This window comes from Oryctolagus cuniculus, chromosome 7 (genome assembly GCF_964237555.1).
Source record: "Oryctolagus cuniculus chromosome 7, mOryCun1.1, whole genome shotgun sequence".
Lineage (NCBI taxonomy): Eukaryota > Metazoa > Chordata > Mammalia > Lagomorpha > Leporidae > Oryctolagus > Oryctolagus cuniculus.
Window position 1 is genome coordinate 56,380,912 of NC_091438.1, and position 14,207 is coordinate 56,395,118.

General features: G+C 43.3%; 1 protein-coding gene across 1 annotated transcript in view; it reads right to left on the reverse strand.

Annotated features, from left to right (window-relative positions):
* HIPK1 (homeodomain interacting protein kinase 1) overlaps nucleotides 1–14,207 on the reverse strand; it is a 68,160-nt gene that overhangs the window by 4,901 nt on the left and 49,052 nt on the right. The window contains exons 9-15 of the mRNA XM_051856145.2: nucleotides 13,588–13,709; nucleotides 12,544–12,678; nucleotides 9,863–10,005; nucleotides 9,107–9,289; nucleotides 8,440–8,646; nucleotides 5,621–5,862; nucleotides 979–1,109 (exon numbers count right to left, since the gene is read on the reverse strand). Of these exons, the coding sequence (XP_051712105.2) occupies nucleotides 979–1,109; nucleotides 5,621–5,862; nucleotides 8,440–8,646; nucleotides 9,107–9,289; nucleotides 9,863–10,005; nucleotides 12,544–12,678; nucleotides 13,588–13,709 (1,163 nt within the window). The remainder of the gene's footprint in view (nucleotides 1–978; nucleotides 1,110–5,620; nucleotides 5,863–8,439; nucleotides 8,647–9,106; nucleotides 9,290–9,862; nucleotides 10,006–12,543; nucleotides 12,679–13,587; nucleotides 13,710–14,207) is intronic.

Below are 14,207 nucleotides of genomic sequence, written 5' to 3' on the forward strand. Positions count from 1 at the left end.
CTGAACTGTGCTTGTTTCTGGACTGCCATGGCCCAGAGTCTCCCACACTGACAATGAATGCTGCTGGCCACCCATTCCTCTGCTTCTTGGCAAAACAGATCCTAAACCAGATCAGAAAGCAGTAGTTTGCTTCTAAGTATACAGAGGAAGGCGGAGAATTGAGAGATGACAGGGTTGACCACTCCTACAAGTTAGTAACTGTTAACTCACCCTATTCTGGCATCAGGGAATTTGAATTTTTCCTAACCTTTCTTTCTTGCCATTGTTTTCTTTTGTTCTCCTCTAAGTTCTTCATATCTCGCTTGAAATGTGGAGCCTAAAACATATGCACTAACTCAAACTTACATTTGCAATTGCATGTATTCTCTCTCTCTCACACATACACACAGAGTTACTCTCTCTATTGACACACTCTCACTAATGGTAGTCATCATACATGAACTAGAATTTTAGAGTGAACATAAATAAAGTGACCCTCACCACCTCATCAGAGGATCACATGGCTAAGGAAGGAGGGAAGACAGATCCCAGGCTCTAGAAACAGGTAGGATAGAAGCAGTTGATCAAATTAAGTGCCCAGAAAGCTTTTGCTGTCTCTTCATTCAGTAAGCAGTGTGAGGCCCAGGTTATTTATGGCCGGGGAGATAAAGGAAGAGAATCTGGTCTCAAAGCATGTGATGGTGCAAAACCAGGCATGTCTAAAAGCAGCCTCGGCTCTTTCTAAATTCCTGCATTTCTCTAATCTTCCAGTACAGATGAGGGAGGTCTAAAGAAAAACCTGGAATGTATACCCAAACACACTTACACAGCACATGAAGAGATTTAGCACATGCAGATACGACATCAGGCACAAAACACCAAACTGACACAGAAGGGGCTTCATCTGGCTTTATTCGGCAGTCCAGCCCGAAGCAGGGTTCTCCAGAGACTAACAACAGAGAGGGCCCCAAACAGAAGGCAGCAGCCCCTAGCGCTTACCTGGCTAAGGTTGAGTGGCTGGGCTGCGCCAGTACCCCCACGTTGAGCTCGGTACCCTGTAGGGGTAATACAGCATCCAGATGACTGCCCACTCACTGAGGCCACACGCTTGGTCTTACTGCTCAGGAGACCTAAAAAGGGGTCAGGGCTCAGTTTTGAGTAGGCATTTGCTCAGCAGCACTCAGCCAACTTCACCCGGCATCACGTTACTCAGTCCACGTTTGTATGTTGTTTTCAAGATTAAGGTCTTGTGTGCACTTTACTTCCATGGTCACATTCACATTGGAAGAACGGCAACTACATTACCCATTTCTTTTGTCTTGCCACAAACCTCCAAAGGGCTTAATTAACTAAATATTATCTAATTTCCTATTATACACAAGGAACTACTAGAAATACAAACATAAGGAAGACACAATCCCTAACCCAAAGGAGCCTACAGCTTCATGCAGAATGGAATTAAACAAGTGCAGAAACAGCAATGTGAAGCTGAGAGAGAGACTGGTAATTCTCAGGATATTTAAGTGTCAGCAAGGTTTAAAGGAAGCCAAGAGTCTATCTTGTTGGGTATTTATTTACTACCTTCAAATTCTAAGAAATGAGAGCACAACTGAATACAAAATCTTGTTTCCTTCTGCATTTCTGGTAGAAAAACTGGAGCATTTACCCAATGACTTGTGGGATAGCCTATACAATTTGGACTTAGTTGAGAGAGGGCTGGCATAGTGGCTTAGCAGGTTAAGCTGCCACTGGTAATGCTGGCATCCAATAAGGACCTTGGTTTGAGTCCCGGCTGCTCTACCTCTGATCCAGCTCCCTGCTAATGTGCCTGGGAAAGCCACGTAGACGGCCCAAGTGCTTGGGCCTCTGCACTCACATGGGAGACTCAGAAGCAGCTGCTGGTTCCTGGCTTCAGCCTGGCCCAACTGTGGTTGTTGTGGCCATTTGGGGAGTGAGCCAGTGCATGGAAGATCCCTCTCTCCCTATCTCTGTAACTCTGCCTTTCAAATAAATAAAATAAATCTCAAAAAAAGAGCTGGCTGGCGCCACGGCTCACTTGGCTAATCCTCCGCCTGTGGCGCTGGCACCCCGGGTTCTAGTTTCGATTGGGGTGCCGGATTCTGTCCCGGTTGCTCCTCTTCCAGGCCAGCTCTCTGCTGTGGCCCGGGAGTGCAGTGAAGGATGGCCCAAGTGCTTGGGCCCTGCACCCACATGGGAGACCAGGAGGAAGCACCTGGCTCCTGGCTTCAGATCGGCACAGCGCGCCAGCTGTGCTGGCCATTTGGGGGGTGAACCAACGGAAGGAAGACCTTTCTCTCTGTCTCTCTTTCTCACTAACTCTGCCTGTCCAAAAAACAGAGTTGAGGGGCCGACTCTGTGGCACAGTAGGTTAATTCTCCACCTGCAGTGCTGGCATCCCATATGGGCACCGGTTTTAGTCCCAGCTGCCCCTCTTCCAATCCAGCTCTCTGCTATGGCCTGGGAAAACAGTTGAAGATGGCCCAAGCCAGCGCCGCGGCTTAATAGGCTGATCCTCCACCTGCGGCGCCAGCACACTGGGTTCTAGTCCCGGTCGGGGCGTCAGATTCTGTCCTGGTTGACCCTCTTCCAGCCCAGCTCTCTGCTATGGCCCGGGAGTGCAGTGGAAGATGGCCCAAGTCCTTGGGCCCTGCACCCACATGGGAGACGAGGAGAAGCACCTGGCTCCTGCCATCGGATCAGCGCGGTGCGCTGGCCGCAGCGCGCCAGCCGTGGCGGCCATTAGGGGGTGAACCAACGGCAAAAGGAAGACCTTTCTCTCTGTCTCTCTCTCTCACTGTCCACTCTGCCTGTCAAAAAAAAAAGAAGATGGCCCAAGTGTTTGGGCCCCTGTACCCACATGAGAGACTGGAAAGAAGCACCTGGCTCGTGGCTTCGGATCGGTGCAGCTCTGGCCATTGTGGCCATCTGGGGAGTGAACCAACAGAAGGATGACCTTTCTCTCTGTCTCTCTCTCTCTCTATCTGTAACTCTCTCTCAAATAAATAAGTAAAATATTAAAAAAAAAAAAAGAGTTGAGAGAGGTTCTAATAATTTTATTCTATTCAACAACCTGGCATCAGGAAGCTCTATGTTGGCTGCAATGGAACATCTCTGAGGACAATCACCAAGAAGCTTAACACAATACCCTCAAATTAGAACCCAGCTTACTCCCATGACAATAATATAATCCAAATGCAAGTACAGCACAAATGGCTACACTGTCACCAAAAACTCACACTCCCCTTCCTTGGTATAAAGTTGATGCTGAGAAGCAGCTGTCTCAACAAAACTACATTTCCTGGGCCCCATGCATGTGAGTACTGTTCACTATTTCCTTAGCTAAAAAGGCTAAGAAGCACACGTGCCTCCTCCAAACTACTTTCCTCCTCATTGGATCTGGAGGTTCCAAGGCTCTGGCCCTTAACTCATTGCACACTGGTTAACTTGTATGGGAAGTTTTATGAGGGAGAAGTGAACTTCTATCACCTTAAGCCAAGAGTGGGGAATGTCTGGCCCATAAAATCATTCAGTCTGGCCTTGCCAAGGAAACTGCAGCAGGACTTGAAATTCAATAAATCTGTAGCAGGCTAATCTTTAAGTTGATCACTTTGTATGGTCCATGAGTGATGTTAGAAAAATCCAGGCCGGCGCCGTGGCTCACTAGGTTAATCCTCAGCCTGCGGCACCGGCACTCTGGGATTCTAATCCCAGTGGGGGCATCAGATTCTGTCCCGGTTGCTCCTCTTCTAGTCCAGCTCTCTGCTGTGGCCCGGGAAGGCAGTGGAGGATGGCCCAAGTGCTTGGGCCCTGCACCCACATGGGAGACTAGGAGGAAGCACCTGGCTCCTGGTTTTGGATCGGCGCAGAACGCCAGCCGTAGCAGCCATCTGGGGGGTGAACCAATGGAAGGAAGACCTTTCTCTCTGTCTCTCTCTCACTCTAACTCTGCCTGTCAAAAAAAAAAAAGAAAGAAAGAAAAATCCAAATGGCTCTTAGCAGAAAAAAGGTTCCCTACCCCTGCTAAGGTGTGGAAATTTGGATTTGTTACTACAGCTAATATTTTTTTTTTTTTTTTTTTTGACAGGCAGAGTGGACAGTGAGAGAGAGAGAGAGACAGAGAGAAGGGTCTTCCTTTTGCCGTTGGTTCACCCTCCAAATGGCTGCTACGGCCGGCGTGCTATGCCGATCCGAAGGCAGGAGCCAGGTGCTTCTCCTGGTCTCCTATGCGGGTGCAGGGCCCAAGCACTTGGGCCATCTTCCACTGCACTCCATGGCCACAGCAGAGAGCTGGCCTGGAAGAGGGGCAACCGGGACAGAATCCGGCACCCCGACCGGGACTAGAACCCAGTGTGCCGGCGCCGCAAGGCGGAGGATTAGCCTACTGAGCTGCGGCACCAGCCCCTACAGCTAGTATTATCCAACTAATACAACAAATGAACCAGGGAGAATATAAGCCCAATATTTAAGAGCAAAAAAAGATGGAGGCAATTAGGCTGAAAATAAAAAACAGTAACAGCATCACTGCTATGACATTGGTTGGAAAAAAAATCTAAAACATACTGTTTTCCAAAACACTTTTTTTTTTAATTTATTTTTATTTTTTGACAGGCAGAGTGGACAGTGAGAGAAAGACAGAGACAGAGAGAAAGGTCTTCCTTTTCTGTTGGTTCACCCCCAAACGGCCGCTGCATCCGGTGCACCACGCTGATCTGAAGGCAGGAGCCAGGTGCTTCTCCTGGTCTCCCATGGGGTGCAGGGCCCAAGCACTTGGGCCATCCTCCACTGCACTCCCTGGCCACAGCAGAGAGCTGGACTGGAAGAGGGGCAACTGGGACAGAATCCGGCACCACGACTGGGACTAGAACCTGGGGTGCCGGCGCCGCAGGTGGAGGATTAGCCTAGTGAGCCACAGCACCGGCTTCCAAAACACTTTTGCAGTCATTTCCAAAGTTATCAAGTCCTGTTCTCTTCTAGATTGCCAAACCAGAACCATCTGTCCAAATCTAACCACCTGCTAATTCTCCCTGCCATTCAACTTGTCCACTTTCTCCTATCAGCAGTGAATGTGGTTTTAAGACTACAACCTCATTTTCATATTAATCCAAAATGTTGTGTGTAAAATCATGGCCAAAAAGAACTTCACAATACAGGGAACTGATACCTGAATTTTTTAAGAGTTATCTATGGGAGCTGGTGTTGTGGTATAATGAGTTAAGCTGCTGCCTACAGTGCCAGCATCCCATATGGGCGAGTCCCGGCTGTTCTACTTCTGATCCAGGTCCCTACTGATGCACCTGGGTAAGCAGTGGGGAATGGCCCACATGAAAGACCTGGAGAGAGCTCCTGACTCCTGGCTTTGGCCTGGCCCAGTCCTGGCCCTTATGGCCACTTGGGGAGTGAAACAGCAGATGGAAGATCTTTCTCTTTCTCTCTCTCTGTTTCTACCCCCTCCCCGCCCCCCCCATAACTTTACCTGTCAAATAAGTAAATCTTAAAAAAAAAAAAAAAAAAAAAAAAAGTTACCCATGCCAGTGGTCTCTATCACTGGCATAAGTAGATCATAGTAAAATATTATACACATCAATGGAGAATAAAACTGTAGCTGTATAGATACACTTACCTGAGGCCTGGGTTGCTACTGTGCAGTCACCAAGCTGAGTTTTCAGCGGAGGCACAATTATGGTGCGGGTGCCTGTGCCATCTGCCGCAACTTTGCCTGGCCCCTCCAGAAGAGATCCACTGTTGCCCCGGAGAGCACTCAAGGTGTCAGTGGAATATGGGCTGCTCAAGGAAGAGTCGGAGTCTGGAGAATCATTGACAGTGACATAACTGATGACATTAGACCTTGGCTTCAGGCCAGAGCTGAAAAGAAAACACAGTCAAGCTCAGCCACCCTTTTAAGCATTCGAAATGTTTAAGTGTCTAAATGGACTCCGGCCATCTCATAATAATAATGATGATGATGGTAATAATGCTAATAATAACAGCAGCAAGCTTCTGAGAGATTATGTATCAAGGACTACTCAAGCTCAATGTACACCCTGCTGAACCCTTACATCAATCCTATGAAGTAGGTACTAATATCCTCATTTCACAGTTCAAAGGCACGTAAGTGTTAAGTGGTAAAAGCAGGATTCAGACACAGGACAGAGAGACTCCAGAGTCCATGTTTCTAACATCTATTCCATGTTGCCTCTTAGTCGTCCCTATTCAGCCACTTCATTATTCTTCTTAAACTACTTTTTCATATCACCTCCTTGAGTTACAAATATTTTCTTACAGTATCTAAAAAATTCGCACCATACTTTAAAAAAAAAATTAACATTTATTTTATTTATTTGAAAGGCAAAATGGACGGAGCAATCAAGAGAGATCTTCCATCTGTTAGTTCTCTCCCCAAATGACCACAACAGCTGGAGCTGGGCCAGGCCAAAAGCAGGAGTCCAGAACTCCATGCAGGTCTCCCATATGAATGGCAGATATCTAAGTATTTGGGCCATGTTGTGTTGCTTTCTCGGGTACACTGGCATGCAGCTGAATCAGAAGTGGAACAACAAAAAAAAGAAGTGGAACAGCCAGGACCCACAACAGGTGTTTCATGATATGGCTTGCCAGCTTTGCAAACAGCAGCTCACTACAATGCTAGCCCCAATACATTTTGGGGGAAAAACATGTCCTACACTAACTGATCTGATTTCCACCTTACTAACTCTAGCTTTTCTTTACTTTTGAAAAGGCTTTGGTCCATTCAAAGCAATCATGCTGGTTTCACCTCATACATCCTTTTGGCTATTATTAGGTTACTTTTCCTTATGTGAATGTTTACTTTTTCTCCTCCCCAAATCAGTTCCATGACCACTTTCAAAACTTAGTTTCGGGCCGGCGCTGCAGCTCACTAGGCTAATCCTCTGCCTTGCGGCGCCGGCACACCGGGTTCTAGTCCCGGTCGGGGCGCCGGATTCTGTCCCGGATGCCCCTCTTCCAGGCCAGCTCTCTGCTGTGGCCAGGGAGTGCAGTGGAGGATGGCCCAGGTGCTTGGGCCCTGCACCCCATGGAAGACCAGGAAAAGCACCTGGCTCCTGGCTCCTGCCATCGGATCAGCGCGGTACGCCAGCCTCAGCGCGCCGGCCGCGGTGGCCATTGGAGGGTGAACCAATGGCAAAAAAAAGGAAGACCTTTCTCTCTGTCTCTCTCTCTCACTGTCCACTCTGCCTGTCAAAAAAAAAAAAAAAAAAAAACAAAAAAAACTTAGTTTCGGGGCTGGCACTGTGGCACAGCAGGTAAAGCTGTCACCTGCAGTACCGTCATCCCATATGGGCGCCAGTTCAGGTCCAGGCTGCTCTACTTCCAATCCAGCTCTCTGCTATGGCCTGGGAAAGCAGTAGAAGATGGCCCACGTACATGGGGCCCTGCACCCACGTAGGAGACCCAGAAGAAGCTCCTGGCTTCAGATTGGCGCAACTCCGGCTGTTGCAGCCATCCAAGGAATGAACCAGCAGATGTAAGACCTCTCTTCCTGCCTCTGTCCCTCTTTAACTCTGCCTTTCAAACAAATAAGTAAATCTTTAAAAAGAAAAAAGAAAAAACAACACCCCAGCTTCACATCATTTATCTTACAGATAACCTTTTTGAACTGAAAGGCTCTAATTTAATTCTAAATTCTAACTTTACTCTTTCAAGTTTGTTTAAATTTCACTTGCATGACTCTGTGAAGTCGCTTAGGTCACTTTCATGTGTGGATTCTACCTCCTCATATAAAAGGGTTATTCCATCTTCTAAATGCTAACACCAAAATCCTAAAGAATACAACCCAGAATAATCAAGGCAACTGACTATGTTCACACCAAGACAGAGGTGTGTAAGCCACTTCCTCTTAGTTAACTGCCTAGCACCTTAGCCCAAGCTCTTAATAGAGCAGTTAACAAACAGGAAGTGGCTAAAGGGGAAATAGCATGATATTTATATTCCTTAGCTTTCAGACCATATAGCAGAGGAGGGAAAGGAAGCCTCTATTTTTAAGTTCTACCTCTTCCAAAGAGAACTTTTCAGATTAACACACTGCATAAGTTCCAAAAAATCTCTTATCTACCTATTCATTCATATTAGGCTATCTATTTTCAGACTATAAAGTTCCTTGAAGGAAGATATTGTGTTTGTAGTATAATGTGTATTCCAAGCCAGAGCAGTCTGTCAACTTAATAGAAATCTGCTAATGTGTCTGAAAGGCTGATTTATCTAACCAATATCTTAATATTATACAAAACTTGACAATGCCTGGTTATGGAAACTTAAGTGTTTGGGTTGACTTATCCAGGGCATGCTTCCAAAATACTTTTTTTTTTTTTTAAGCCCTTTCTTTTACAGCCAATTCTAGATCACTTACCTGAAGCCAACGGTCTAAAACCAAACACAGCAAAGGGAACCATTCACCTGTCTTACCTATTGGGCTTGTATTTGTTGTCCTCTTCCTCATCAGTGTCACTTCGGATGGTGATGACACTCACAGGAGGGCTGGGAGTATCTGGAATGATGATTGGCTGATGCTGATCTTGGACAGGGACTAGGGAATTATAAGAAGAAGTGGTGCGGAGAGGACTGCTCCCAACCAGAGAATAGACTTGGGAAGGCAGGACTTCCAGAGAGGATCTGTAGGAAAGTTCATAAGGAAAAACTTCAGTCTTTGGCAGCTTAAACTGTACATCTTTTCCCTAGATTGCATTCTAATGTGCTCTTTGATTCCTTTTTACCTAATTATTAAGCTAATACACAGAATTAGAAAAGTTCCATTAAAAAAGAAAAATAACCACTCTGGCCAGAGTTTCAGGGACAAGAACACCAAAATACAAAAGAAAGTTTATTTCACTCTGTAAAGTGGACAAAAAAATAAAAACACCATAAAGCAAGCCTGGATTCAAAGTGACAGACACAAAGTATTACCACAACTAGGACACACCTGGTATGCAGGCCCAGGTGAAAAGGTTAGCTCTTCATCAATTTAGCAAGTACTTGCTGCTTCCTATCAAAAGCATCTATGCCATAACGCTCCTGATGCTGGACAAACTTACGTCTCAAACCACTGTACACGTCAGCTCTACCACAGACTTACTTGGAAGAGACTGGAGCAGTCTGCTTATTCTTCTTTGAAGGGAGAGAACTAGACTGCTGCTGTCTGACAACATGGGCAACACCAACATTTAGGGGCTGAGCAGTGGCCAGTGTCACATGGTTAGTCAGCAAGGATGGCTGCTGCATGATGGTGCTATACTGGTTGCCATGAGAGTGGGCATTCCTGTACCAAAAGAATGAAACAGAGGAGTGAATCCTGAAACCACTGGGAAATCTGGACCAAACAGGTATTAAATCAACCAAAAATGGCTCTTTTTTTTTTCCTTTTTTTTTTTTAATTTATTTTTTATTTAGTAAATATAAATTTTCAAAGTACAGTTAATGGATTACAATGGCTTCCCACCCCATAATTTCCCTCCCACTCACATCCCTCCCATCTCCCGCTCCCTCTCCCATTCCATTCACATCAAGATTCACAAAAATAGCTATCTTTTTAAAAGGTGGGCACCTGAACTGCATACAAAGGTTTAGAATCTCACTGTGTGATTTCCCATCATTTAAGTCTGTCTTTAAGTCAGAAAGAAATGACTTCTAACTTTAGAACCCACTATTTTCTTATATTCTAAGTTCTCTTATAACTTCATCTTCTAATATAATATGAGTTCTTTTCTTAAAGAATTTCAAGCAGAGATGAAGTTTCTTTTTATTTTCTTCCTAGTCTCTCACATATCAAGTGTCCCTACTCCCGAAGAATCTGCCCTTGCATATCCCCCATAGAAGAACATAGGACACTTGCCTCCAGTCTGCCAGCTGCTGGCCACTCCCCAAGGCCTCTGGAATCACTGCTGTGGGTTGGACAGAGTTGTGTAGAGCTACCCCAGGCAATTGTTGCCACGTTGAAGGCAGGAGAATTTGTTGAGTTCCTCCAGGCCAAGCCTGCTGTAAGGAAACACATACAAAAAGATCCAGACTTGACTCATTCTTGGATTTTTCCTCTGTTTTTGAAAGAAAAATTCTTATCTTAAAAAAAGTTACTTGTAGATTGTTAACTTGCAGAGATTAAAAAAGAAAGGTCAGAGGGGCTCAAGGCTAACAAGACTTAGGAAAGGGGAAAGAACATACTGCAATCTCCTGGCCACCTCCACAACCTGACCACCAGAGTACTAAAGGAGAGATCCTTGTGACGAAGTTTCTATTGTACTGTAGAAAAGAGCAGTCTGAGAGTTCAGAAGTAAGTTCTGGTTAAATGCTGGAGTATAATTTTTTCAAAAATTGCAAAATATATCCCTAGAGAGATTTAAGAGAACTCCCTTATGACTAAAATCAGGAACTTGAAAATCTGAATGCCAATCAGATAAGATCTCACATCAAAGGGCAGAATTTTTCCCTTATTTAAAAGGGTGGTATTCAGAAAATGGAGCCAGTTGTGGGTGACCAAAGGCCAAATTCTTTGCTAAATAAGAACAAGCAAACTTCATCATTTATAGCCTTATAATAGAATTAAAAGTTAAGGAACTAAGTGAAATACTTATGATGCAGAAAGCATCATATTTTATTTGTGACAGCTGACTAAAATATGTTTTACTTAGCATTTGAAGAAACATTTAAAAACTAATAATCACTATAAAATATATTATTTCTAGTTTTTCACAAGCCGTGTCACTTGCAACAGACTGAATATCAACTATGTTTTCTGTACTTGCAGAAATTCTGACATTTTCTGAAAAAAAAAAAAAGGAACAGATTTGGAAGTCTCCTTTTTAAACTTGAATTCTGCAGTACAATTACCTACAATGCTTGGGTACATATGGTTCTGTTTCATGAATTTCAAACTTAAGGCCATCAACACACACTGCTTTTAAAATATTTTTGCAAGTTAACAGATCCACTTGTTACAAATACTGGTTCCCAACAAGAAGCCTTCAAAGCAGAGAAACTGCAAACATGTCTGCTACCATAAGCAGAATTTAAAACAAACAAAACAAAACATAAGAGAAGTATGTTAAGTCACACCATGCGTCTTTCCATAAGCCAACACCTGCACAAGACAAAGCATGTAGTTTAATACAGAGCAAGAAATAACATTCCAACGTGAGGCAGAAATCTGGCGTTCCAAGCGACGAACTGTTTTGACAGAGGAAGAGAACAAAAATATGCAAAGCTTAGCAAATGACTAGTGCAAACATACAAGAAGCAGAAAGGAGAAGCATCAACTAACATTCCCAATCTCCAAACCATAGTTGAGCAAGTTAAAACCAGTGGCTAGGATCACTCAAGATGGAAATACATCTGACTCCCTTGCACTCAGATTTTATGCTTATAAGAAAATTAATCTGGAGGTAACAGACTTTTAAACTGAAAACAGAACAAATTCTAATCAAAGTATGTTTCTGGAAGTGTTTTACTCACATGAATACTTGGGAAACAACAAAAGGAACTTAAAGTTACTTTGAAAGATGAGAAAAATCAGGATTCAATGCTTATCAATTGGATTTTTAAATGGTTACTTAACTTTAAATTTCAAATTATGAAATACTGGATATCTAAAAAATAATTCTGACTCTCCCAAATAAGTCCAAAAACATCCAAAGGTCATTCTTAAAGTCAAAAACCCTAAAATAAACCTTGATATCCAGTTTGTTTTTCTTATCTCTAAGCATAATACTACATTTACAGTTACATTCAATAATTTTCCCCATGACTTTTAATAACAAAGATACTGTATAGCTTATCAGCCAAATTTTCACCCTTGATAAAGATTTGTAAAATAATAAATTTCTCCAAAAAATTCCTAAAAATAAGTTCACCTTTAATTTCAACCAATATGTTCTATAAACACATTCTGAAAGGAATATTTTTAAATGAAGATGTAACCTGCCACTGATCATGTGTAGCAAAAAGAGCTATCGTCAAGTGCTCACAGAAGGAAGGTTAATATTAACTGATACAGCAATAAATTAAGAGTATCTTAAGCATTCCTAAATTGTGCACAAGTTTTATAAGCTTAAAACAGCAAAATAAATAAATAAGAAAAAGCTAACTTGCCAAGGAATTCAATTTTGGCCATCCAGGTACCTGTAGCAGAGCCAAACTAAAGGCCATTTCCTTCATTCTCAAGGATTGGAGGGTAAAAGGGCAGAAAACAGGTAACAGTGTTGGAAGCACTTCTGAGGCTACACAAAGAACTTGAATCAAGGGATCTGGCTCCTTACAGAGCAACACTGAACATTAGAGTGAAACAGCGAGTGCTACAGCAAGTGTCGGGGAAGAAAACAATGAGACATTAAAGATATAGCAAGAACACAGCCACAAGATGGCACATGCTTCCATGCCCTCTGCAAAGACTAAGCTAAAAAAATTTTTTTTGTAAAAATGAAAAAACCAGAAGAAAACAGAACAAAAACAAACAGGAAAAAAATAAAAAAGAAAGAAACTAAAGAAACTCCGTTAGTAACACAATCAAGTGAGGGGAATTACCAGTACAGCGGCAGTCTGTTCAACCAGCGCCGGCCGGCCGGCTGCGCAGCTCAGAGTAAAGGGCACCGCATACTGCGGTGTGATGGTGGCTACTTGAGGGTGGAGAGTTGCTACCATTAGTGGTGTACAGCTTCCCTGAAACGTAGATTAGGCAGGTGAGTGAAACAAGCACGAAGGCAGGCTATCTGGATTCAGAAGGGTTCTCATTCCCCCCAAGTTATTACCAACAATAAACAGTAATTTCATACGACCTAAAATGCATGAACCAAACACAACTTTCCCCCTTCAACTCTGCACAGCATTGGCCCACTAGGTGATCAATTGTCAATGGCCTAAAGCAAAAAAAAAAAAAAAAAAAAAAAAAATACAGGAATCCTTCTTGGGTCTGATTCAGAGGATCTGTTTTATGAAACAAAGGCATTTATTAAGAATTCTTCCTGCACTCACAAAAGAGGGGTTTTGGATTTCAAAATTTCCTGTGTTATAGGCCACAAATATTAATGTATAGAATTTAAAACACGGTATTTGTTGCTATAACATGTTTTAGGTCATCTTAGTTGTATGCTCCATGGCAAGCATACAGTTTTAAAGCTCTCTATAGCCTAAACACCAGGAATAAAAACTATAGTAAGAAGCACCTTGACATGATCCAGTCTGGTGAATTTCTAAAAGAGTAAAAGGAAGCAAAAGTGAAACTTTGTATTTATAGTAAAAATGTTGAACATATTCTGTATGTTTACAAGTTGCAAAGTTAAAAAGAAGATGAAAAAAAAACTCATCTCAGAAAATCAGAGTAAACTTACGCAAATGACCACTTCTCAATGTCTGCATACCTATCCCTGCAAGTCTAAGGAAGACACTAGCAGAGCTGGGATAGTGTTAGGAATGAGCATATTACTCCATATAGATGTTTCATTTTAAGACCCCTGAATCGTGACCAAGAAAGATCTTACAGTCAAAGTAAATACAATTTTCTAAGGTAAAATATCTAATTATCATTAGTGCTTCAGCAGTATTGATAATCCACATTGCTCTGGCTTTTACCTGTGTAAGAACTCCTGACTGAATCTGTAGTGGCTGAGCAGCTGGGGCCTGGGGTACAATTGGCACGGCATTATCCATCCTCACAGGGAATCCAGAATGCTTTGTTGTTGCTTGCAGTCCAGCTGTTGAAAACGGCATTACAGGTAAAGTGCTTTGCTAGGTCTGGAAGCACAGTTTATTTTGGGGGTTCGATGGGTTGTTTTTAGCTATTCTGTTCAAATAATCACTACTCAGCTTTCAGTTCTAGACATTAGAAGATACTTGAGACAAAGGAGTTTTATTCATATAAGTCTTAAGAGTTAAAAAACGGGAAACGCAGTTCCCTTCATGTTAAATTAATGGAAAGATGTTTGATACAAGGAGCCCTCGTTCAAGGAGATACTAATTGTTGTTGTTTTTAATGCTATAAAACTTAAAACACAATATTAATTAAAAGTATAGGCCAGGCCGGCGCCGCAGCTCACTAGGCTAATCCTCCGCCTTGAGGCGCTGGCACACCGGGTTCTAGTCCCAGTTGCCCCTCTTCCAGGCCAGCTCTCTGCTGTGGCCCGGGAAGTGCAGTGGAGGATGGCCCAAGTACTTGGGCCCTCCACCCGCATGGGAGACCAGGATAAGTACCT